A 24,265-nucleotide genomic window follows, 5' to 3' on the forward strand; every position below is an offset into this window, starting at 1 on the left:
TCCTGCACCACCACAAACACACACTGCCCGGCCCTTTGCTCCAGGGGCGCTTCAGTGAAGAGCCAGTAAGAAGTTCTGGACCAGTGTCTCGGGCCTCCCTGTGGGCCCGCCCCCAGCCCGCCTCCCCGCCCCCCCCCCCGGCCAGGCCCCGCCCCCACCCCTCCCAGGCCCTGCTGGTCGTGCTCGCCGGCTGCCAGGCACCCTAAGGAGCTAGTAGTGCAGCAGCGCGGCGCGATCTGGCCCAGCCATGGACCGGAAGGTGGCCCGAGAATTTCGGCACAAGGTCAGAGCTGCTCCGGGCTCCCTTTTCCAGTCGGACCTGAGGGCTCTGGGGAGGCTGGGACCCGCATGGTTATTTGGTTGCCCGTAGGAATCACCAGTACAATGAGGAAGGTGCACTGAGACTCCAGCTGTAGAAACTGCTAAACTGACCTGAAGGGGCCCTTTCTCCTACTGCCCTCCAGGGGCTGGGACTTCTTCGGCGTTGGAATTTCTTTCAGCCTTGACCTGAGACAGGGCGCTTCTCAGCGTCCCATTGTGGGAAGATCCCCCAGCTCCTCCGATTGCCCTCAGCTCCCTTGGAGCTGGTGGAGAGGGTTGGGGCAGTGTCTGAGAGATGGGGGAACGTGCCTGTGTGTCTCTCTCTCTCTTTTGACCTCAAAACACTTCAAGGAGTCCCCCCTCCCTTCCCTGCTTAAGGGCATTTTGTAGATTCCCAAGAATAGAAGAGAATCCGTTGAGGAACTGATGTATGCCAGGGGGCAGTGGGAAGAAGGGAGGAGGTCCAGAGAATCAGCAGACCCTTCTGGCAGAGCCACATCTCCCCTCGTTCGTCCCACTGAGGGGCCTCAGGAACCCAGGTGATCCCTGAAAGCTACTGGATTTCACCCAGGAAATTTCCAGAACAGTTTCCAGAGCTGTGCAAGAGCCACTGAGGCCCTCAGACCAGAAAGGACCATTCAGGAGACGCAGGGGACCTCCCTACCAGGGCTTAGGGTGCCTCAGACCCAGGGGTAAAGCCAGGGGTGCCTGAAGCAACCCACAGGCCCTGGCAACCGAGAGACTGGCAGCTGTGTGCCCTGTAGCCCTCCCGGACCCCACAGGGGCAGTGTCTTTAAACCAAGCCAACCCCCTTCCCAGGCCTGAGCAGGGCAGAGCGCTCTCCCCACAGAGAGGCCCAGGAGGACCCAAGGAGCCAGTGCAGGGGCCACAGGGGCTAACGGCCAGGAGCTGGGGTCAATCATTCATTTAATAAACATGTTCGGAGTAGCCATTCTGTGCCAGACCCAGTCTCTGCCCTCAAACTGTTAGTCGTGTCAGGGGAGGCAGACCCTACGCTAGTATCTACCCACGGCTGGCTCTGAGTGTTGCAGTCAAGGTTTGCTTGGGGCACAAAGGGGGCCACTCATACTGGCAGGAGTCTCCTAAAAATGAGGCCTTGGGCACCCACGGATGAGAGATAGCTGGGGACCGGTGAATAGCCAAGGGGGCATGAAACAGTGTTCACTGGTGTACCCTCTTGCAAAGGGACGTGAGGGGCGAAATTTCAGCAGTGAAAACATTTGGTGAGTGTAGATTTCAGACAACCCACTTTGAAGAATTGCACCCCCCTCCCCGCCCCACCCCCCACCCCAAGGCTCAGGGTTGAATTTCACTTTCCTGCCCCTGGGCAAAAAGCAAAGTAGGGTCCTCTTTTGCCTTCTCCCGGTGGGGTACTGGCCTTTGCTTCTTTTGAGGGAATTACTTCTGGAGGCCCAGTGTCTGCCTCAACCCCTGGATCAGCCCCTGTTTCTCCTTGTCAGGCCCCGCAGGCTCCAAAGGGCCCCAGGCCTCCGTGTTTCCACTGCCCTGCTCTTCCTCATCACAAGTCATTACCTATTAATGCCCCTGTGTGTGCAGGCGGGGCAGGCGCCATGCTGGGCAAGGCCTGGGCTGGACTTTGTTCCAGGCAGCTTGGGAGGAAGCAGCAGCCTTCCCCTCCCAGGCTGGAGATCGTCTAGGAACTGGGGAGAAAGGACGAAGCAGCCAGGCATAGACATGGGAGCAGGCACACAGGCATCGTGCGTGCAATCCACTACTAGCTGCTGATTGCTTCCTGGGTGTCCCCTCCTTAGTGCTTCACAGCAAATGGACCCCTTGGGAGTGATTTGTAATCTAAATCCATAGTGCATTAAAGGTAATGTGTTGTCATGGAAAGTGCTGTGTTTCCTTGAGCCAACTATTGACCTCTCTGTGCCTCAGTTCTTTAAATGTGGGTAACAATAATATTGAACTAGTAGAGTTACTGTGAGCGCTGGAGGAGATCTACGCATGTAGAAGCATACATCGACCCTGGCAAGTCCTCAACAAATGTCCACTGCTGTTGTCTATTATCTGCAGTTACGCAGGACTGAAGGTCAAATCTCAGCCCTGTCAACTCACTGCCAGTGAGACCTTGAGCAAGCCGTGTAATCGCTCCAAGTGTTAGTTTCCTCAGTTGTGAGATGAGGTTTGAAGGGCTTACCTTAAAGGACAGAATGTGAAATAGGAACTGAAGTGCTGGCTACTCTGGGCACATAGTAACTGTTTGGAAAATGGCCACTCTGTTCCCACCAGTGCCTTTCAGAGCAACAGGAGTCTGCTCCCCTGGGCTTGTGTAGGCTCCCAAGGCCAGTCGCAGCACTTGCATGGCCTTCCTGGTCACCGCCTTGGGCGAGGAAGAAGGGCAGAAAAGACTAAGGCTTCTCCCCCAGAGAACCAGCTTCTGGAAAGAAGGCTGCCTCTCTGCTCACTCACCTGCATGGTACAGGAACTTGGTTACTCATTTGCTCAAAAAGTATTTATTGCCCGTGGGTATCTGTAGTGTACTCTGCCCCAGGCCAAGCATCTGGAGGTGGGGTGGGATGCATAAAAGGGTCAGAAAAAGCCCCTGAGTTCTAGGGATTTCCATCTCACTCATTCATTTTTGCGTGCAATAAATATTGACTGAGCTCACAACATAGGCCAGACAGTATTTTAACCACTGAATAACAAAACAAAGTCCATGCCCTCTTAGAGAGCACACTCTAGTAGGGAAGACAGTCACTTAACAAGCAAACCAATAAAAGTGTCATGTAATGCCAAGTAGTGATAAATGCTATGAAAAATAATAAACTGGGATAAGGGGATAGAAAGTAATAAAGTGATTTTCTCTGTATAGGGTAGTGAGGAAAACCTCTCTGAAGAGGTGACATTTAAGCAGAGACCTAGAGGAAGTAAGAGAAAGAGCCTTGGGGATGTATGTGGAAGAGCATTCCAGGAGAGGGAACAGCAAGTGCGAAGGCAGTGAGGCAACAGATGTTTACCTTCTTTCAGAAGGGCAAGTACCATGGTGTTTCTGAAAGGAATTACAGAATTTTGAGAGAAATTCAGAGAGTGGTGGGAGATGGACCAGAGGGGTGGTGGTAGGCCTCAGCCAGGACTTTGGGATTTGTCGTGTGACTGACTTACATTTAAGAGGAATTGCTCTGACTGCTGGTAGAGAGCAGACTGAGAGAGCTGAATCCAGTTAGGAGGCTCCTAGAGCAGCCCAGGCTGGAGGCAGGGGCTTGGACTAGGGTGAGGGGTGGTCAGACCCAGGATGCATGTTAAAGCTAGACCTGATGGGCTTTGATGGGGGGTTGGCCGTGGGTATGGCGAGAGAGGCATCAAGGGTGAGTCTGCCTTTTGAGAGAAGGAGCAAGTTGGTGGGGGCAGAGTGGAAGGTGGTGGAAACTAAGCGTTCCATTCTGGATGTTTTAAGTTTGAGATACCTGTCAGTCCTTCAGATAGAGAGGTGGGTAAGAAGGCCGGTAGCTGGCTGTAGGAGCATGAGGACTGGGGGAGAGATCTGTGCTGGGCATAAGTCTCAGTGAGTCTTTAGGGTATATAGGGTAGTTCAAGCCCTGAGACTAATGAGGTCCCTTAGGGAGACAGTACAGATGGAGAGAAGACTTAGGACAGAGCTTGGGACACCCCAAACTTTAGAGGAGAAGGAACAACAAATAAGATAGGAGAACCAGGAGCAGGAAGCATGGCCAGCTGTGCCAGGTGCTGGGTCAGATACTACCAACTAGTTGGCAAGATACGAACCTTTTGAAAAGATGAAGGATAATACAATAAGAGACAAGTAAACCTAGTACTATCTGGGATGCAAGCTGGGAAGGCCTGGGAAAATGTGCCTGGATCCTTTCATCCCACCAACATTGAGGGAGGGCCCGCTGTCCGCCAGCTGCTGAGAATATAGAATATGTATCGTATATTCTTCCTTAGTTTTATTTAACAAATACTTGGAACTATTTGTCAGGAACTATTCTAAACATTTACAACTTATGAGTCATAAATAATTTAAAAATTGTTACTCCTATGAAACGGATACTGTTATCCCCACTTTACAGATGCAGACCCAGATGGGGAAGGAGCTTGCTGGCCCCGCTCTCCCCACTCCCCCCAGGCCTGTTCCCCGGGCCACACGTACAGTAGTAGGCAGACAGGTGGGTAAGAGAGAAAGTACAACACAGCTTGGCAAGTCCCATGGCAGGAGTGGGAACAAAGTGCCATCATGTGCACACAAAATGACAAGGACAGGCTATGTAGCAGAGCTACATCGAGGAGAAACGCTTGATCAAGGAGAGCTGATGTTTGAGCTGAGGAGTCTTATAGGTGGAGGAAGAGGTCACAGAGAGGAAAGGCTGTTGGCACTACAACCAACAATAGCTAAAGTTTCAGACCAGCCAGGGTCAGGTAGAAGCTGCTGGCTCGTCCAAACAGGAAACTGAAGAGAGTTTTATGAAAGGACTACACAGAAGGAAGGGCAGGAGCATGTGAACCAACAAGTCTTGTTAGCATAGCCTGGGAGGATCCGCAGACAGAAGCCAGGTGCTGCTGAAGGCGAGGGCAAGGAGGGTCCCCAGAATGGGGGACAGCCATGGCCCAGACAGGAGCTGCAGCCTCACGTAGGGGAACCCGCCTTAAGGTGATCAAGCATGGTGGCAGCCGGGAATCAGAACCCATTCCCTTTCTTTTCACCCTGCTACCACCCACTGCCAAACACATCAGGAAGCCAAGGGCAGGGAGCTCAGGCAAAGCTTCCTGAGACACAGGGCAGGTGGCGAAGGCTGGAGAGTGGGTCTGGAGGCATAAAGAAAGAGAGTCAGCATGCATTTTGGTGCTCTGGGCACTGCCCTAAGTACTTTACACGCATTCACTCATTTAATCCCCACCACGGCCCAAGGTCAAGTGGAACAATATGCATTATTTAATTTGTTCTTGCTCTCTTTCTCCCTCTTTGGCTGGGTGTACAAGTGGAGTTGAATTTGCATGAGCTAAAGGGTGTATGCTTCCTCCATGTGGCTGTCCTGAAGGGCCAGGCCATGCAGGGGAATGCTGGGAGATGAGTCTGCAGAGGGCCAAGGTCAAACCCAGAATTTGCCTCTTGTGCCCCAGACAAGAAGCCTGAATGCCCTCTCTTCCCTGCCATAAAGGCCTATAGCACAGAACCAGCTGAGCATCAGCCAGAGAAGACTGATTTAGTTGGAGGGGACCAGATACAAAGTCAGTGGGGATGGGCGGACTGATGTGCTAAGGAGACCCCCTCAACAGTTATTTGTAGATGGTGGACTTCTTTAGGATTTCTGTGTCCATGATTGAGAGGGAATCTAAGAAAAGGAAAAGCTTTCTAAATCTAGTTGGAGAAAGAAGATAGGGTATCTTATACATAGGTGCCCAATAAATATGTATTAGACAAACGCATCTAAAAAAAGTCATATCTGGTCCTGGCTGGTGAGGCTCAGTGGACCAAGCACCCACCTGTGAACCAAAGGGTCACCAGTTCGATTCCCAGTCAGGGCACATGCCTGGATTGTGGGCCAGGTCCCCAGTAGGGGGTGCATGAGAGGCAACCACACATTGATATTTCTCTCCCTCTCTTTCTCCCTCCCTTCCCCTCTCTCTAAAAATAAATAAATAAAGTCTTTTTTAAAAATGTCATATCTGGTAAGTGGATACCATGTGGTAGTTTAAAAAAGTGCAGAGGTTTTGGAGCTATCAGGCATAGGGTGAAGTCTGAGCTCTGCCACTTCTCTGAGCCTCTATTTACTCATCAGCAAAATGGGGATAACATTGTCCAGTCACCGCAGAGAATTGTTGAGACTTTAGACAATACATGTAAGCTTCCTGAGACATAGTGGGCAGTCAACAGTAGAATCTGTCCCGAGTGTGGGAGCCAGTCGAGCACAGCCTCAGGCTGGGAGGCTGGTGAGCCGGCTCCAGACTGTGCAAGGTCAGGAAAGCCTCTGAAGAAGGGGCTTGCACTCCCCTTAAATGAAGGCAGGGTTCAGGGGGAGGAGGGAGAAGGGAGGACAGTCAATCTTGTGTGAGTCTGGGACTTACTCTCCTGTGACAAGCTGAAACTTAGATAAGAAGAGAAAGATCCAGGAGGCTGCAGCAGGTGTGTGCTGAGGAGTGATGGAGGGGCGGGGGGTGTCACACAGGAATGGCCAGAAGGTTGGGAGGAAGCCTCCAGACTAGAGCAGCTGGAGTTCATTTGCCATTCAATAGATACCACTGAGCACTGTGCACCTGTGTGCACAGCCCTGCGTGCAGGTGCTTTACACGTACCTGAGCGCAAGGCATTGGGAGAAGGCCGCAAAGCATCCCAGAGCAGGCGCTACATAGCTGACCGTTGGACCACTGCTGGGTGGATCCTCCTGGCGAGTTTACTAGAACTCACATTCCAGGAGGAGGCGGTACCACATAAGTTTTTTAAATCATTTAAAAAGTGAAATTTGCATTATTGTGGTGACATTACTGCATGTCAGGCCTCCAGAGAAAGTTCCACCTTGCTCAGTTATCTGAGGGGTGTGTGTGTGTTTTTATGGGCGATATGAAAACAAGGCAGGGGCATTTCCAGATGGGAAATGACAGAGCCTCCATTTTGATTTATCACTTAGATTTGTGTTTAAAGAGCATTCCACATAAACCAGATATGTTTTCCCAGCTGTTTTGGTACATAGATAACTTTTTGAGTGGATGCATTGAAATAATCAAGGTACATGGGTCACTCTGAGTGAGGACAACGAGGTTCCAGTGTTTTTGGGGAGGGTCTCTTCCACTGCAGCCTGAGTCCCACTTAGGAAGTGGTGGAGAGGACCCTGGAGAAGCAGAGAAGGGCAGAAATCAAGACCAGGATTTGAGTGACCGGACTGGGGAGAAAGAAGGGACATCAGGCTAAAGAGTTGAACTTGGCAGTTGCCTCATAAGGCTGGTAGGATGTGGTTTGGTGGGGGGGTGTTCTGGATGCAGTGGTCAGCATTGGAGGGCTGCCTGCAAGGACCAGGACCCTGGGACCCCCAGGAACAGCCTCTTTTCCACAAAGACGATCCCCAGGTGATCTGTGCTTGGCCAGAAAGGCAGAGAAACAGAACTGTAGACTGTAACAGCGGAGCCTGCTTTTGCTCCTACTCCTGCTTTCCACCCAGTGCATAAAGGCTGCCTTCTGAGGACAGCGGGGGCCATATCTTCTGCCAGGAAGGGTGGGAGAGAGTATCGGTCCGAAGGCCTCAGCCAACAGAATTCCCTCTCCTGTCCTTTCCTCATGCACCCCCACAATTGGAGTTGGGCTAGAAGCCCTTTGGTCAGAATGTCCTCACTCCAACCAGAGCAGATGGGATTTTTATGCTCCCATTGAAGAGGAAAGCATCCATGGATCAGTCATTCAGAGGTTTCCTACTCCTTATGAACCAAGCCAAAAGGGTTTTCTTGACAGTGCAGAGGAGAGAGATCGGGATTTGAGATAAGGAAGAACTTCTTGAGGGCAAAGGGCTTGAAATATTGGCCTAAAGAGGCCCTGGAGTTTTTCTACAGCAGAAAGTACTACATCAGGAATAGCAGACTCACATAGTGCAAAGTTCAAATCCTAGCTCTGTCTCTTATTAACTGTGGCGGACCTTGGGTGAGTTAATTTAACCTCCCTGATCTTCAGTTTTCTCATCTGCAAAATGATGTGAGGATATCGGCTTCATACAGCTGGGGAGAGAAACAAATGGAAGCAGGCCAAGAAAAGCTCCTGGTGCCATCCCAGGAGGGCTCTGCAAACATTACTTCCCTTCCCCTTCTGTTCCCGTGCTTCCCTTCCTCTCATCCCCCCAGGAGGCAGGAGGATGGACACATCTATTCTGCATTTATTTGTTGACCACTTACCATGTGTTAGGCACAAGGCATTTACAACAACAGATGGGCCTCATCCTTGCCCTCATGGGGTTTTCTGTTTGTTGAAGGAAACAAACCAATTCACAAAAAAGCAAGCCTTGAATTGCACATTGTGAGGGCTGTAATGAAGGACCTGGAACATCTCTGGGCGTTGGAATGGATTCTGTTTTGATAGGGAAGCAGGAAGACCTTCCTAGGGAGGAGGCCAGCCATGCAGGGAAAGGGGAAGCAATCCAGGCAGAGGGGCCAGCATGTGCCAAGGTCCTGAGGCTGGAGCAAGTATAGCCTGTAGGATGCACCAATTAGAGGCCTTTGTAGTTAGGAAGAGTAGCAGGAGATGAAGCTGGGCTTTGGTAAGTCAAGGTAAAGATTTCGGATTTGGATTTTATTTTAAATATGATGGGCTATGAAACAGACAAGTGATATGATGCAATTTATAAAGATAATTCTGGCTCCTGACCTTAGGGGGGTTCAGAATTTTTCTCTGCTCAGACTCATCCACCAGAGCAAACATGAGCATCCCAGGCCTGTCTCATGGGGTCTCCCATCCCTCTCGTACAGGCCCAGGCGGAGGCGGAGAGAGAGCCCAGGCTGTCTTTTGGGAAGTGCTCGCTTATGTGGTACTTGCAAGAGCCTGCGCGTGCTACCACCCTAAGATTTAGTGCCACCCGCTCAAGCAGATGTTCTGTCCCCGTCTTCCAGCTGACTGGGAGCACCTGGCCGGGAGGAGAGGGACAGTAAAATAGGTGAAAGCACGGGTGTTCTCATTGAACAGGTGCACTTCTGTGGCAGCTGTAGCCTGGCTGTGACCCAGGGGAGGGCAAACCTCCTGCGTCATTCTCACCTTCATTGAAATGCTCAGAGAGAAGGAGGTACTGCCAGAGACCTGACGTCTACATTCTGCACCCCCAGCTCAGGCCAGAAGTCCCCAGGGCTGGACCCAGTGTGCTGGGACAGGCAGACTGCCCCAGAATCCCTGAGCTACCCATAGAAGGAGGCAAAGCTGCTCTGGCTTTTCTCTGAGGACCAGTCAGGTGGGAGTTTCCAGCTTCCAGCAGCAGTTTCCCCCTTGGGGAGCTGAGGCCGCAGACCACGTGATTGGGCTTGGAGGACATAGGAGGGAGGGACTCGGTGATCCCCCAAAGTCTCTAACCTTTCCCTCTTGGGCTGAAGAGGAGCCAAGATCCCAGTGCACATTGATTCGCACTGTACTGTCTCAGGGAGCAGAGTTCGAGGCTGCTGGTCCACCAGCTCCCGTGGGACCAAGGTGCTAATGAAACAGCTCCTGACCCTGACCTTGGAGTCCCAGCCATTGACGTCAGCAAAGATGAAATAATGTAACCTGACTCTCCCCCTGGCAGGGAGCACTTTCGGGGACCTGGAGAGGGGAAGGAGTGGCCAGAAGTCAGGGCTAGCCAAGCTTAGGCCAGGAAGGGACAGGGTGAAGTTGCCCCTGGCACTGGCAACACAGAAGAACTCGGTGGTGGGGTGTTTCCGGCGGGTGGGATGTGCTATCTGAGCGAGTGGCCCAAATCCTTTCTGAAAGCACTTATCCGGCACTACAGCCACCATCAGGTAAGACCAGGGAGTGACACTGTTGTTGGCACCTGGACACTGAGCGGCCGCACTGCTGTCATGGGGCGTATGGCTGTCATATGTGTGCGTGTGCATGGGCACCCACCTGGAAGGGGCCCAGCCTGCCCCGTCGGGACGCGCAGAGGTGCTCCAGTGGCCCCGCATGGGCCGTCTTCACGGGGTGATGTGCTGGCGTCAGAGGGCCGGCCTGGCCTGTGGCTTTCTTCATCTCCTCACAACCCCAGCCCTGAGGGGACGCTAAGGAGGGCCCGAGCGGTGGTCTGCCCCTCCGTGGGATGTGTTAGGCCAGGGTGCTGGGCCGGGAGCTGTAATTCTGCTCTTGGGTTTTCTAGGTGGATTTTCTGATAGAAAATGACGCAGAGAAGGACTATCTCTATGATGTGCTGCGGATGTACCACCAGTAAGTGCGCTGCGTCCACCTCTTGTGGACTCTCTGGGTAGCTCTGTCTGCAGGCAGCCCTGGGATGGGTTGTTCTGAGACAGGAGGGAGGACATTCCCCTCCCATCTTGGAGAGCTGGGGGATGGGGTGCGGGGCGGGGCAGACGCTCAAGGCTCCTGGGAACCAAAAGGACATGCCACTCACTTGTCTCAGCGAATATATACACACTTTGTACACGGCTCTGTACTAGGGGCCAGGGCACACCTGTGAGTGTGACAGACTGGCCACTGCCCTCAGGTTGCTCACAATCTGATGGGGGAGGCTGTCAGGCAGTCAGAGAGGTTCCGCAGAGTGTGACTGCTGGAATAGGGCAGGAAATGCCAGCTGGCCCCAGAACCAGCGTCAGATGTCTCTTATCACCCGTCTGCTTTTCGATTCATTCAGCATACATTTGTAAGCTCCTGCCACTTGCTGGGCACCACGCAGAGTCTGGTAATGAATAAGATCTACTTTCCTTCCTCAACTAACTCATGGCTTAGGGAGGGGAGGTGAATAGACACCGCAAACACAAAAACTGTAATGTAAGTTACAGTAGCATAACCTCTAAATATAAGTAAAACTACGTAAAAAAAAAAAAAAAAAGGAGTTTTCATTTCTAACCATGGGGAAAAAGAACGAATAAGCTTGAGCTAAGGTTTGAAGGTTAAGAAGGATTTAATAGGTGGAAATAGCAGAGAAGGACCTTCCAAGATGAAGGATCAACATTAGCAAAAATGCGATGAAGACGTGCAAGCCCGGGTGTGACTGGGAAGTGACCAGTAACCTGGGGGAGTAGAGCTTGCGGCTCCAGGAGACCATAGACAGCCACCGGCCGGAGCAGGTCCATGGAGACAGGTCATGAAGGCCCCGAGCCTGCCAGGAGAATGGATTGTGTCCTCTGGGCAGTGGGGAACCCTCGAAGGTTTTGAGAAGACAAGTAACTTACATTTTGAAAAGATTAGATGAGAGTGAGCAAGTTGGCAGGCAGCTGGAGAGACATAGGCCGGAGACACCAAGCTCCTGCACAGTGTGAGGAGGAGGCATGTGAGAAGTGTTGTGAATGCAGAAGTTACAGATTTTAGCTACAGACCGGAAGTGGCAGACCAGGGGAGGGCAGGGATCCGCACCATCTCACCTGAGGCTTCCTGTCTGGAAAGATCCTGGACTTCAGAACCAGGCAGAGTGAAGTGTGAATCCTGACTTGTTTTCACTGGCAAAATGGGTTAATAATCCTTACCTCCCCAGTTTCCTTGTGCTACTTACATGACAGAACACAGCTCTTCTGACACACCTGGCCCAGAGTTCGGGGCTCTGGGCTTTTCAGGAGAGTGTTCCTCAATTCCAAGGCCTGGGCCCAGTGGGTGGGGAACCCAGCCCAGCACTGCTTTCTCTGGAAATCCTTGAGTCTCAGAGGTCATGGTCATCGGTGAGGCTCCAGGGGTCCCCATGTGTCTGCAGGACTATGGATGTGGCTGTGCTTGTGGGAGACCTGAAGCTGGTCATCAATGAGCCCAGCCGCCTGCCGCTGTTTGATGCCATCAGACCTCTGATCCCGCTGAAGCACCAGGTGGAATATGACCAACTGACCCCCCGGCGCTCCAGGTGCGGAGGGAGCCACCAGGCTGGAGGCAGGGGATGGGAGAGGTCGCCCTGGGATGGACAGGGCCACTCACTAGCAGGTGGGGCAGTGCTGGCAGTCAGGCCGGAGCTGGGCCATCACTGACCTCTCCTGTGGCAGGAAGCTGAAGGAGGTGCGTCTGGACCGCCTGCACCCCGAAGGCCTCGGCCTCAGCGTGCGTGGGGGCCTCGAGTTTGGCTGTGGGCTCTTCATCTCCCACCTCATCAAAGGCGGTCAGGCAGACAGCGTCGGGCTCCAGGTGAGCAAGCAGGGTCCTCAGGCTTCCTGCCTCCCCCTCCCTCACTCGCTGGGCTGAGTGGTCACCTCACCAGTAAGACGTTGGGAGAAAGAGAGGCTGACACCTCCGGAGGATGGGTTTTCCTCAGGCCCATAGAAATCAGGCTGCAGGCTATTGCCTGTTTTCTTGAGTCACCTGGGGAAGGCCTAGTTATGTCCTGACACCTGAAGCTTTGGACATGTAGCCTTTTCCTGGCAGGTGAGAGGAAATCCTGGTGTAGTATTCAGACTGTCCTGGCTTTGCTATTCTTTAGCTGTGTGACTTGGTGAAAACGTTTAACCCCATGCCTCAGTTTCCTCATCTATAAAATGCAGATCATGATATATCTATCTTGTCAGGTTATTATGAGGAGTAAATGAATTCATGTTATAAAATATTTATAGCAGCGCCTGGCACATAGTGCTCTGTGTTAGGTGAGCAAAGAGGGAGATTGAATAAACAGTTAGAATGTGCCAGGTAACATGCTCACTCACAACCAATCCTCGTTATATGCCTGGGCTATATCATCCCCAGTTTACAGAGCTGAAAGAGGCTCAGAGTCTTGACTAGGGTCACAGCCAGCAAGTGGCTGAGCCAGGATTTGAACCCAGGTCTCTTGACTGCCAAGCACAAGGATCTTTCTCCAGCACCCTAGATGCCCCTCCCCTAGGGTCCCCACACCTCAGTGTCTGAGCAGAGATGGGCAGACCTCCAGGCCTCGCTCCTGCCAGAACACTGAGCTGTTTTCCTATGTCCAGATAAAAGAGGCCCTCCCACCCCCTCTCAGAGCTTCCAGCGTGGTCATTATCAACATCTCAATCTGGGCTGCCAAGCCGGGGGCTTCTGGGGCCCAAAGGCAAAGGGTACAAGATACCGTGGAGTGGGAGGTGGAAACTGGGAGCTGACAGACATCGCTTTGTTCTAAATCCCTGTCTCACGGCTCGCCGGGGGCGTCTGAAATTTCAGCCGGTTCATTACTCCTCTCCTGTGCGGCACATTTTCCAGCCCAGAAATGCAGTCGGAGGAAAAACATAATGAGCTGCTCTCCTGGCATCAGTGGAGGCCCTGTTTTCCGGGGTGAGCTCTCCCTCTAGGACAAGCATTTCTCAACGATGCCTCCATGATTAGGGCATTTCAATGAAACAGTTTTATCTTCCCGCCTGTTCCTCAGGTTATGAATTATCAACCCTTTCTCGGGCTGACGGGCTCATCTCTCCTTTGTGCTGCTGCCCCTCAGATCGTCATTTCATTGTGGCCCTTGCACAAAGGGCCTTTTGCAGGGCTCCACAGGGGAGCGAGAAGGAGAGGAAAGCCGATCCAGCAACCTGAGCCAGGGGCCGTGTGGGAATCATTCTGACTAGGGTCCTGAGCCGTTTCCTTTAGGAACAAGACAGGGAACTCCACCCACAGGAGCTGGGGAAAAAAAAACATCTGCGTCCATTCACCTGTCTGGGTTCATGTTTCTGGGGAGATCTCATGCCTGAGTGTGGCTGGAGGAAGATTCTGGAAGGCAGGGAAGGGTCATGTTCTGGCACAGCCTGGCTGGACTGAAGGCCCTGCTGATCTGGGCCTCCCGGATTGCGGGGGGTGGGGTCGGTTGACCCACCAACAGGACGTAGCCCTCGAACCCCATCTCTCTGCTCTTAGCCCCCTACTGGAGATATTTTAGGTTGGATTTTTTTTTTCTCCCAAATGTATCCTGTTTGAACCCATACGCTTTTTCCTGTACTAGACAATCTGTGAGGCACGATTTGCTCTATGGTCCGGGTCTAGGGAATGAGAATGATTCTGCATGCCTCAGTTGTCCCAGCTATAAAGTGGACAGTGTAATCCCTGCCTTTCCTTGGGACTTGAGGGCTCTGGCAGGTGGCAAGGATCCAGAGAGGGCAGGACACAGGGAACCGCAGCCCGGCTTGGCCAGGCGCCCTTCTCTTCTGCTTCCGAACACCCAAGAGACAACGCTTGTTGTCTCTCAGGGAAACCTGACTTCAGATCCCAGCGACACTGTTTGCTGACTGGGTGACCTCAAGCCAGTGATTTCACCTATCTGAGCCTCAGTTTCCGCACCTGGTGAACAGAAACGCAGAGTTGTATAAGGTGGGTGCAAGGAGCCAGGAGCAGTTCGCCTTACAGGAGATGGTCGCAGAAACCTGCAGAGTTCTTCAGCGAGTCCCTCCTTGTGGCACCTTTTTGAGCCCCTTGCCACTCCTGTCAGGCCTCTGAGAAGATTAGGGTCTGTGTCCAGGTGCAGAAGGTGAGTGTTCAGGTGGCAACAGTAAGAAGGTGACTCTGTGGAGGCACTTTAGAAGGTAGGAGCTGACACTCCCTCACGGGCTGTCTGCCCACCCATCCCCCAGACTCCACAGAGAGTCAAGCTGCATCCCTAGCAGGTCTCCAAAGGGTCAGCATGTGTGGTGCGGGCTAAGTCCCCAGCTGACCTGCACTGGCCTCAGGCTAGAGAGGGGCGTCCAGGATCCAGTCTGTTTTATAGCTAATGGCGGGGTGACCTTGGATAAAACATCACCTCCCTGGGCCTCAGTTTCAGCTGATGTCTGAGGTTCCTTCCAGCCCTGCAGTGATTGGGTGAGGAGGTTCAGGCCCACTCCCCAGGGCCGAGGTTCTTGGAGCAGCCCAAGGCAGTGTCCAGTGGGGGGCAGTCTCACCACGGGTCTGGATCCAGGGCTGGCCCCCCCATCTCTCCCAGTCTCATGAGGGCTAAGTCCTGAGAGGAGGGTTCAGATCAGAACACTTAGAGTACAGGTTCAGCTAATAATAGCAGTAACAGCCATGTCTTTATTATTTGTGGGGCTCCAGGCTGTGGCTGCCCTTACATGTACACACTCACTTAATTTTCACGGCAACCACAGTATGTCCCCATTTTAGAGATGAGGGAAACTGAGGTTCAGGAAGTTCAACAGACTTGCCCAAGGTCACACAGCTAATAATTAGAGCAGGGGTTTGAACCCAGAACATCTGATGCCAAAACCTTGTGTTCATTTACTGTTCTTTGCTAAAAGGTCAGGGCTGTGGCAGATTAAAATGCCCATGAAGTTTCCATTGAGTGGGAAAAAAGAGATCGTGTGTGTGTCAGTGATGTGAGCTTGGGTTGGGAGTCATGGAAGCTCCCCACCCCGACTCCACACGGTGTTGCAGGGAAGAGATGCTTAAATCTGGGCAAAAGGTCTCCCTCTGCATGGATTCTGGAACCTGTTGGTGCCCCAATAGGGTTAAAGGGACACCAGAGTGGGGATACAGTCTTGAGTTCTACTCCCAACTCTGCCACCCACCCTCTGCGCCCCTCCCCCACCATCTTGGTCTCTCCATCTGTAAAATGGGGCGGCAGCAAGACTGCTTGGAAGTGCCACTGTCGTGGGATCCCTCAAGCTGGTGAGCGTGGGTTGGTTGTGACAAGGCGCTAGGGCACATATCCAGGTTTCTTCGGGGGAAGGCAGGGCCATCGTCCCCTTTCCTGGAGAGCAGACCCAGGGACTCTGGCAAAGAGCCTGCCCAGCCACCTGACGCTCCCTCAACCTGGTGTTCGTTCCCTCTGTCTGTGGCCAAGGTAGGGGACGAGATCGTCCGGATCAACGGGTATTCCATCGCCTCATGCACGCATGAGGAAGTCATCAACCTCATCCGCACCAAGAAGACTGTGTCCATCAAAGTGAGACGTGAGTGAGGCCAGAGAGCGGGGTTCGGGGGTGGTGCTGATGGAGAGTTAGGGTGGGGAGGCAGCAGGGACTCAGCTCCTGAGGGGGCGGGGAGAGCAGAGGAGCCGTCCTAACCCCCATCTTTTCTCCCACAGACATCGGCCTGATCCCTGTGAAGAGGTGAGCAGGACCCTCCTCTGCGGCAGAGCCTTCCCTACGGGCTCAGGGTCCTGGGATCAGCCCTGGGGTCTGGCTCCCCACAGGCCAGCACTGCCCCTGGGCCAGCGGTGGCTGGAGACTCCAGAGGGAGCAGATCTGGACTTGGGGCCTGGTCCTTCAAATATCTCTCTCTAATAACCCCTCTTCTCTTTTCCCGTCTCATCAGCTCTCCTGATGAGCCCCTCAAATGGCAGTACGTGGATCAGTTCGTGTCGGAATCTGAGGTAAGGGCCAGAACCAGCAGTGATGGGGTCTGAATGGAAGGGGCTCGCATGGCCCCAGGGCATCGGGAAAGCCCCATGGGTGATGGGCCTCAGCCAAGCCCAGCAGGTACAGACACCTTCCCCCCTGTCCCCACCCCACACAGCGACAGAATAACCGTCAGGCTCCCGTGGGGATAGCAGTGCTTACGAGCTCAAGTAACCACTCACACACATGTGACACCCAGTGACCCTTATTCTGTCTTTCCTCCAGGGCGGGCGGGGCATCCTGGGCTCTACAGGGAATCGGGAAAACAAGGAGAAGAAGGTCTTCATCAGCCTGGTGGGCTCCCGGGGCCTTGGCTGCAGGTGGGTGGCCGGCAGGCCCTGGGTCTCTCTCATGGTCAGCAGACCCCAGGAGTCCCCTAACGCCTCTCTGCTTTCTCGCTGCTGCTTCTGAGGGAACTTTTCTCTACTGAAAATGACACTTCTTGGGGCCCAGTTTCCCTTTTGAGTTTCACAATAACCCTGTAAGGTCAGGAGGACAGCTCTAACAGGCCCATTTTACAGATGAAAAACACTGAGGCCCAAAGGAAGAGCCATGTTTCTTTGGTGGGTCTTCGTCGCTGTAAATGAAGTCTGTCCTGCCGGTCATCTCTGTCACTGTTCCCTTGTCACTTGCCACATTGTGGGCTTCCTTAAGAGGCAGCAAGGGAATTGGAAAGAGGCATGGATCACACAACGTATTCTTGTTAAGCATGCGGGTGCTACAGTCATAGATCTATGGATCAGTCCCGGTTCTGCCACCTGTGAGCTCCAGAACCTTGGGCTAGTGACCTAACCACTCTGAACCTCAGTTTCTCCCTCAAGAAACTGGGGGTAATAAAATCCACGTTGTGAGAAGGAAAAGATAACAGAAGTAAAGTACGAAGCTTAGTGCCTAGCAAGGAATAAGCAGTCGGTAAATATTAACTGTTCTTTTTTGAGTTATTCTTATTGTTTCCATTCACTCCCGTTTACTCAATCCTTTTCTGCCAAGTATAAGTAATAAAGAAGTGTCTGCTTTCTAAGAGATGACAGCCTAATATCAAAGCCAGTCACACAAATGATTATAATGTAGAGTGACAACGGTGCTGATGGGGCTGCATTCTGGGGGCAAATAAGTTCCCAATCCTGTGCTGTCTCTAATCAATTAGCAGTGGCTGCCTGGAATGCTATTTTGAAAAGAACTCTAAGGCTGTGTCTCAGCTTGGTGGGAGAGGGGGCTGTGACCCGTTGGTGACATCTGCCATAGATCTGGGAGGGGAGAAAAGTTGTACAAATGCCACCCTTGCTGTAGGTGTTTTAGGAGCACAGAGAAGGGAGCAACTACTTGGTCTTAGGAAAGAATAGGAGTTTAGTTAAAACCTGGTAGAGAAGATAGCACTTGAGTCTTAAGGAATGAATAGGAAGATGCTAGAAAAAGAAACAGTGCACGTGATATATTGGATGAGGGGTTGGGCAGGGTGGGGATTACAGGAGTTTTCTGTAGCTATTGCCACAGGTAGACAGTGGAGAGCCTTGGGTGCTGAGTTCACAGGTGACCTGGATCCTGAGGGCCCACAGCATTGGACACACAGGCAGAGGGGGCTGAACACTGCGAACGAGCAAGCGCTGAAGGCAGAGGCTCACCTGCATTTTCCACCTCTTCCGCAGCATTTCCAGCGGCCCCACCCAGAAACCTGGCATCTTCATCAGTAACGTGAAGCCTGGCTCCCTGTCTGCTGAGGTGGGGTTGGAGGTGAGTGACCCTGGGGCAGGGTCAGACTGTGATCACACAGTGACGGGGGCACGTCTTCCCACATAGCCCTCTCTCGGCAGTAACTGGCTGATGCTTCCTACCCACCCCTCAAGGGAAAGTGTCACAGAGCAGGTGGCATTTGACTCTTTCTACAATTTGCTCCAGCTCTGAGAGCCTTTAGTCCTACGCTTGGGAATGTAGTAATAATAATCAAAGAAGTGGCATCCATTGAGTGTTTACTGGATTAGACACTATCCTTTAAAATAGGTAAGAACTACGAGAATTTGGTACTATCATCATCCCCATTTTACAGATGAAGAAAGTGAGACCCAGAGAAAGCATGTGATTTTTCCAAGATCACGTACCTAGAACGGTAGGACTGGGATTCAAACCTAGATGATCTGATGTCAGAGCCAGAACTTTTAACCTTTACTTTGGACAAACAACCTCCTGTTTTTGTGCATCAGATTTCTCTCCTATAAAATGGGGTAATAGCCTTCCTTCTAGAGTCGTTGTGGGGATTAAATAAATTAATACACATGCTTAGAACTGGCATATAGTAAGGGATCAATGAATGTTAGCTGCCAATTATTATTATGACTCAACATAGCATCTGCTATATGAGAAGCCCAAAGGCTCCTGTGTCTACATACTGAGTTTTTAAAGCAAATGTCATAAATTCAGCCAAAAGAATGAACCTTTAATGATATAATATTTGGCAGCTGATGAAAGAGATATGAGGTAGAGGGGCCCTGGGAGGACCCCACTGGAGCTTTGTAACTGCTCTGCTCATCAGGGAGAGCTGAGGTATGGCCACTTGAAGACCCATCATCTGCCCTTGTTCCCCAGGGCAAACCTTTACTGCAGATAAGTGAGTGTACAGATAGTGCAAACACACTGATCCCTCTCCCTTTCTCCAACAGACTGGGGACCAGATTGTTGAAGTCAATGGCATCGACTTCTCTAACCTGGACCACAAGGAGGTGAGATGTACGATGTTCACTTGCTGGCTGCCATCACCTCTGCCCTCCACTTCTCACCCCCTCCCCCTGCCATGGTGCCTGACACCTTCTTTGCTCTCTAGAATCCTCAATTACTCTGATCTGTCAAACCTTAGCTGACTGTCTACCTGTCCCCGCAGGCCGTGAATGTGCTGAAGAGTAGCCGCAGCCTGACCATGTCCATCGTAGCTGGAGCTGTAAGTCCAGAATGAGCTTCTGGGGCTCCATGACCCCTGACCTCCAGGCCCAGCCACTCAGAGCCCTGATCTCTACCACACACCCCTAAAAGATCCAGGGGTCTCCTGCCCTGAAGCTCTGACTAAGCAGAGCAAGAGGGTCTCTGCCCAGCCAGGGGACGTTTGGGTCAGACACAGCAGAAACCACAGTGCCTGTCACCAGGGTCATGGTGATGAGAAAACAACCTCACCTTGGCCCCCAAGGCTGTGGCAGTGGAAGCCCAGGTTTCCCAGGAGACCGAGCGAGGGATCTCTTTTCTCCCCCCGAGGGCCGGGAGCTGTTCATGACAGAGCGGGAGCGTCTGGAAGAGGTGAGGCAGCGCGAGCTACAGCGGCAGGAGCTTCTCATGCAGAAGCGACTGGCAATGGAGTCCAACAAGATCCTCCAGGAGCAGCAGGAGATGGAGAGGCAGTGAGTGTGGCCTGTTAGGACGCCTCTTTCCTACCCTCCCAGACCACCTTGCTTCCTGAGCCAACCTCACCCTCTCCCCCGAGGACTGTCCTCAGACCAGATGTGTCCAATGGTGGTTAGCATAAGCATCCTGAAAGAGGCTGGTCTCCCTTCACTCACCACCATTTTGCCCGTTGAATGGCCATGGCTCTCTGGACTGCATTTCCTTCACGGGGCGGGGAAGAGGGGCATCCATGTGCCAGGCTCTTCCCTCCTTGCCAATGAGAGCCCCCTGATTTCCAAGACCCAGGAATATGGGGCTACTACTACCATCTACTACTAGCATCTACTAGCCTCTGCTGAGTGCCAACCATGTGGCTGGCATTGTCTTACAGCCTTGTGTATGTTACTTACTTTCATTCTCACAAGAACCCCGTGAGATAGATGGTATTAACCCATTTTACAGAGAAGACTGAGACCCAAAGAGGGGAAACCACTTGTGGGCAAAGTCACACGTGGCCAAGCTGGCACCCACACCAGGTAGTCTGGCTGCCCCATCTATGGTGATAAGCCTTCTGTCCCCACGTGGGGTGACTGAGATGATGATTGAGAAACTAAATGGTGTTATAAATTCATAAATCAAATACTATTGTCAAAATCTAGGTACATTCTAGAAGCCCCATAAGAATTTGGAAAAGAAAGGTGGAGAGGAATTTTCATTTCTCCCACCTCAGAATTAGCCTAGAGAATCCCCCCTTCTAGTACCTGTGCCCACAGCCCTGCCCTTTGGTAGTGGCCCAGCTCTGTCCCTGGGGTCCGGGGCCCTCTTCCAGGAGGGCTTCCCTCAGGCCAGGCCCTGCCCATCATCAGCTACTTTAAGTGTTTGGCGGTGGGTGCGTAGAGCATGGCCCACATTGACCTGCACGCCAGTTCTGACAGCACAGAATCTCTGCATAGGGGCGCCAAACAAAACCACACAAGAGCCATGACCCAGATGTTGTTGGACCTACTTTCTCAGCATCCAAAGCTGGTCCAGGCATCCTTGGGAGGGAGCCTGAAAGAAATACTTAAAACTTTTCTCAAATCAGGAGTTAGTTACAAGGAAGATTTAACTTCTCTTGCATAGACTCCAGCATGCCAACCTGCATTTGTGTTTCAGAAGGAAAAAGGAGATTGCCCAGAAGGCAGCAGAGGAAAATGAGAGATACCGGAAGGAGATGGAACAGTGAGTGCCTCAGCTCCATGCACCTGTGTGGACGTGAGCGTGCTCTCGGGAGTGTAGCCAGCCAGGGCGGCCTTCAGGCCCCATCTACCTGGCCCGCTTGTCCCTAGTGGATCTTCCTTTACTTGAAGCCATTCCATAATCCTAGTAAAGCCCATCCTATTAGAGTAATTAGAACATAGTCTTACATAATTACACTCAATTTAGAATACAAGTGCCAAAGACTTTGTTGGCGCCCCCATAGCTAGGGCCACGTGGTCTCTCCCCAGGCTGGTTGGGGTTTCCCTATCAGCAGAAGGTGGGCCTGTGAAGGGTCTGGCTCCACTCACAGGTGTGGGGTCTTATTTCAGGATCGTGGAGGAGGAAGAGAAGTTTAAGAAGCAGTGGGAAGAAGACTGGGGCTCAAAGGAACAGCTGCTCTCGTCTAAGACCATTGCTGCTGAGGGGCACCCAGTGTCCCTTCGCAAGCCAAAGTGTACGTATCATATGCTGGTAGGTGGGGAAAAGGCTTCTTCTTGGGGCCAGGCGGCTGGGGGATCCAGACAAAGAGGCTGGTCTCCCTTCACTCACCACCATTTTCCCCGTTGAATGGCCATGGCTCTCTGGACTGCATTTCCTTCACGAGGCGGGGAAGAGGGGCATCCATGTGCCAGGGGCTGTCTGCCAGGGCATTGGGGTGGGTGGGATCTGCCTGCCCGCCTTGTCCTGGAGGCCTGCTGCTAGCCTCTCCCCCACAACACAGTCACAGTCAGGTGGACCCTCTCCATGCCTTTGGGCTGCTGAAGAGGGATCAGAGAGCTGTAGCAAAAGTGAACCGCTTATGGGATTATCTTAGTTTGTTGGGTACGTTATCTCCTTCCTGCCCGCTTCTGAATTGGGGCTGCAGTGAAACAGCAATAGGAAAGAGAGTAAGGGGCTCATATTAGAGAAGACTCAGGTGGGGGCGGGGGTGTCCCAGGTTGATGGGCAACTGTGGGAGGAGCTTACCTCAAGTGCCCCTACCACCTGCATCCCTGTGTGTGAACCCTGCAAGGTCCGTGCCCTCCAGGGATGGAATCTGGACTTCCAGACACCATACCACGGCCATCCTGTGGCCTCAGCTCCCTCTGCTCTTATCTCCTTTCTTCATCTGTGCTACATTTTCACCTCCACGCTCGGTCCAGGCCTCAACCAATTGCTCTCCTTTCCACCTGCTCTCAACTCCAACTCCCAGGATGCCTCTTCAAGGGGGGCAGCTCACAGCACCAAGGCAAAGTTAAGGGGCGCACACTCTCAGTGTTTAAGTGGGCTTGTGGTGCGGAGCCAGGAGCAAGGCAGCTTGGGGGCCATGGCAATCGCAAGTCCAAAACGCCTGGTTGGGCCTTTACTCTATTTAGCTGTTTTTATCTTACTTGATAGGGAACGAGTTCTACTCCAGCTGACTGTGCTCAGCTCACCCGGGAACCTCCATATGTGGGGTGAATCTATACCCAAGAACCAAGGTTCCCCGTGTCTGCTGTGTGGCAGCCATTTAGTGTCTTATGATGGAGCCCAGACAGCTCTGGCTCCAACTTTGAACCACGCCCAAGCACTAAAGGTCGTCAGCTTGGGTCAGTGAAGAGGTTCAGCGCCTATGGATGGCCCTATCCACCCCTCCCTGGGGCAGGGCAAACAGCTCCCACCCAGCACATCCCTTCCTGGCAGCGGGGCACAGTGTCATCTCAGGGTCCTCTCCGAAGGACAAAGCATGCTGTCATCGGCCTTCCCTGTGACATTCGCTATTAGTCAAGGATGTGGCCAGAGCTAAATTCCCGGTGAATAATCTGTGTCTTAGACAGGGAGTTAATTTGCTCCTAATGCATGAAATAGGAGCTTCAGGAGGAGAGAAATCGATTTTAATTGCTTCTCATGAAAGTAAACCTAGTTAATTTAGTACCTTACTTGAAACTCCTCTTGGCTTCAGAGCAAACACACCCTCTCAGGGACTATAGAAAATAAAAACCCTTTCTCTAGCTAGCTATTTATTTAGTGCTTTTAAACCAAATCAAGCTTCTTGAATAAAAGGAGTGAGAACTTCCCCTTTGTTCAAGATATAAATGTTTTCTAAAGGAACGCCACGAGGCAGGGGATCGATGACGGGAGCCTGAGGCAGCTGCTGCCTCCATCCCTCCCCATGTGCACCTGCAATTTAACTCTCGTTCGGAGATAAGTCAGGAAATGCAGGAAGCCAGCTCAGGTCCTGCCTTCCTCCACGTTCCTGGGAGGCTGGCGTGGTCTCAGCCGTGTCGGGCCCGTGGGACCAGGCCGTGGTCCTCCCTGACCACTCCTCATCTTGGGGGCCCAGTTGGCCGACAGGTTATACCTGACTCAGGTGTCTGTGCCTGATGAGGGGTGGAGCCTACGTTTTTGAACTGTCAGTAAAGACTATGGAGCATGTCTTGCCCAGAAAACGAAGCTACTCCTCCTAATGATGAGGGTGGGACAGACTGTTCCCCTCACTGCTACCTGTCCCAGGGCCTTACCCTGCTTACCCGTGGCCGGCCCAGTGGAACCCCAACATTGTGCCAGGCCCTCAAGTCCAGGACATGCTGTCACAGAGACCCCCAGAAAAAGTCCCTTAGCTAAACCAATGAGGATAGGAGAATTTTTATTAAGGATCCCAGAGCTAGAAAAAGCCTGGAGTGATGAAAAGGGTTAAACAAGAGATTTCCAGTCTTCTCCAGCCATTAAACACCCCATCAATTAGTCCCCACACCTGATAGGCCCCACGGTTTGAAAATTGAGTTTTTTTCCTACCAAACTATTAAGTAATCATTTGTGCCCCCATTGTTTGATTAGGGGGTCCATTCTTGTTAGCAAGGAAGCATCAGTGTTCCACTGTTGAGTAACCATAAACCAAACCAAAAGCAAAAGCTCTTCACGTTAGCCTTTCCATAGGTTATTGGGAAAGTTCATCTAGTTAATATTTTGAAATATTAATAAACAGCTCACGGCAGACTTACACACTACCTTCCACCAGCCTCAAGAGACTGGAGTCCGGGTTGGAAACCGCTGGGACATAAGGTGCTGGTCTCCACATTATGTCAAAATTCATGTCTTTCTGACCACGTGTGACTTTCCTCACCTCCTCAGCACCCCTACTCCACCCACTCAGCTCCAACATCCCCCAGAGACCCAGAGCTCCAAAGGTGGTAAGAAGATGGGAGGATCTGTTCTCCCATTGTAAGCCCTGCACCAAACATGTATGATAAACGCAGATACCCCCGGCATCTGTGCCTCATCTCCCAAGTGTCAGCCAAATGCCCTGCAAAATGCTTCCCGCTTTGCTCTCAGATCAGCGGCCCCTGTTATTAGGCCATTTGACGGATAGAAAAACTAAAGCTATTGAAGTTGAAAGCACTCTGTGCACCATCCCAGAGCACGAAAACCTTGCACTGGGATCCTGAGCCCTGTTCCTGCCCCTGACCTCACA

General features: G+C 52.3%; 1 protein-coding gene across 1 annotated transcript in view; it reads left to right on the forward strand.

Moving 5' to 3' along the window:
* The first annotated feature begins 247 nt into the window (after positions 1-247).
* The window catches only part of USH1C (USH1 protein network component harmonin), a 46,475-nt gene continuing 22,457 nt past the window's right edge, over positions 248-24,265 (forward strand). Inside the window, exons 1-13 of the mRNA XM_054586270.1 lie at positions 248-283; positions 10,134-10,201; positions 11,679-11,822; positions 11,959-12,097; positions 15,678-15,786; positions 15,921-15,945; positions 16,151-16,208; positions 16,459-16,553; positions 17,880-17,964; positions 18,888-18,947; positions 19,471-19,613; positions 20,752-20,817; positions 21,165-21,289. Coding sequence (XP_054442245.1) covers positions 248-283; positions 10,134-10,201; positions 11,679-11,822; positions 11,959-12,097; positions 15,678-15,786; positions 15,921-15,945; positions 16,151-16,208; positions 16,459-16,553; positions 17,880-17,964; positions 18,888-18,947; positions 19,471-19,613; positions 20,752-20,817; positions 21,165-21,289 — 1,153 coding nt within the window. The remainder of the gene's footprint in view (positions 284-10,133; positions 10,202-11,678; positions 11,823-11,958; positions 12,098-15,677; positions 15,787-15,920; positions 15,946-16,150; positions 16,209-16,458; positions 16,554-17,879; positions 17,965-18,887; positions 18,948-19,470; positions 19,614-20,751; positions 20,818-21,164; positions 21,290-24,265) is intronic.

This window comes from Pteronotus mesoamericanus, unplaced genomic scaffold (genome assembly GCF_021234165.1).
Source record: "Pteronotus mesoamericanus isolate MK-2021 breed Mesoamerican mustached bat unplaced genomic scaffold, CSHL_Meso_final contig_90, whole genome shotgun sequence".
Taxonomy (NCBI): Eukaryota; Metazoa; Chordata; class Mammalia; order Chiroptera; family Mormoopidae; genus Pteronotus; species Pteronotus mesoamericanus.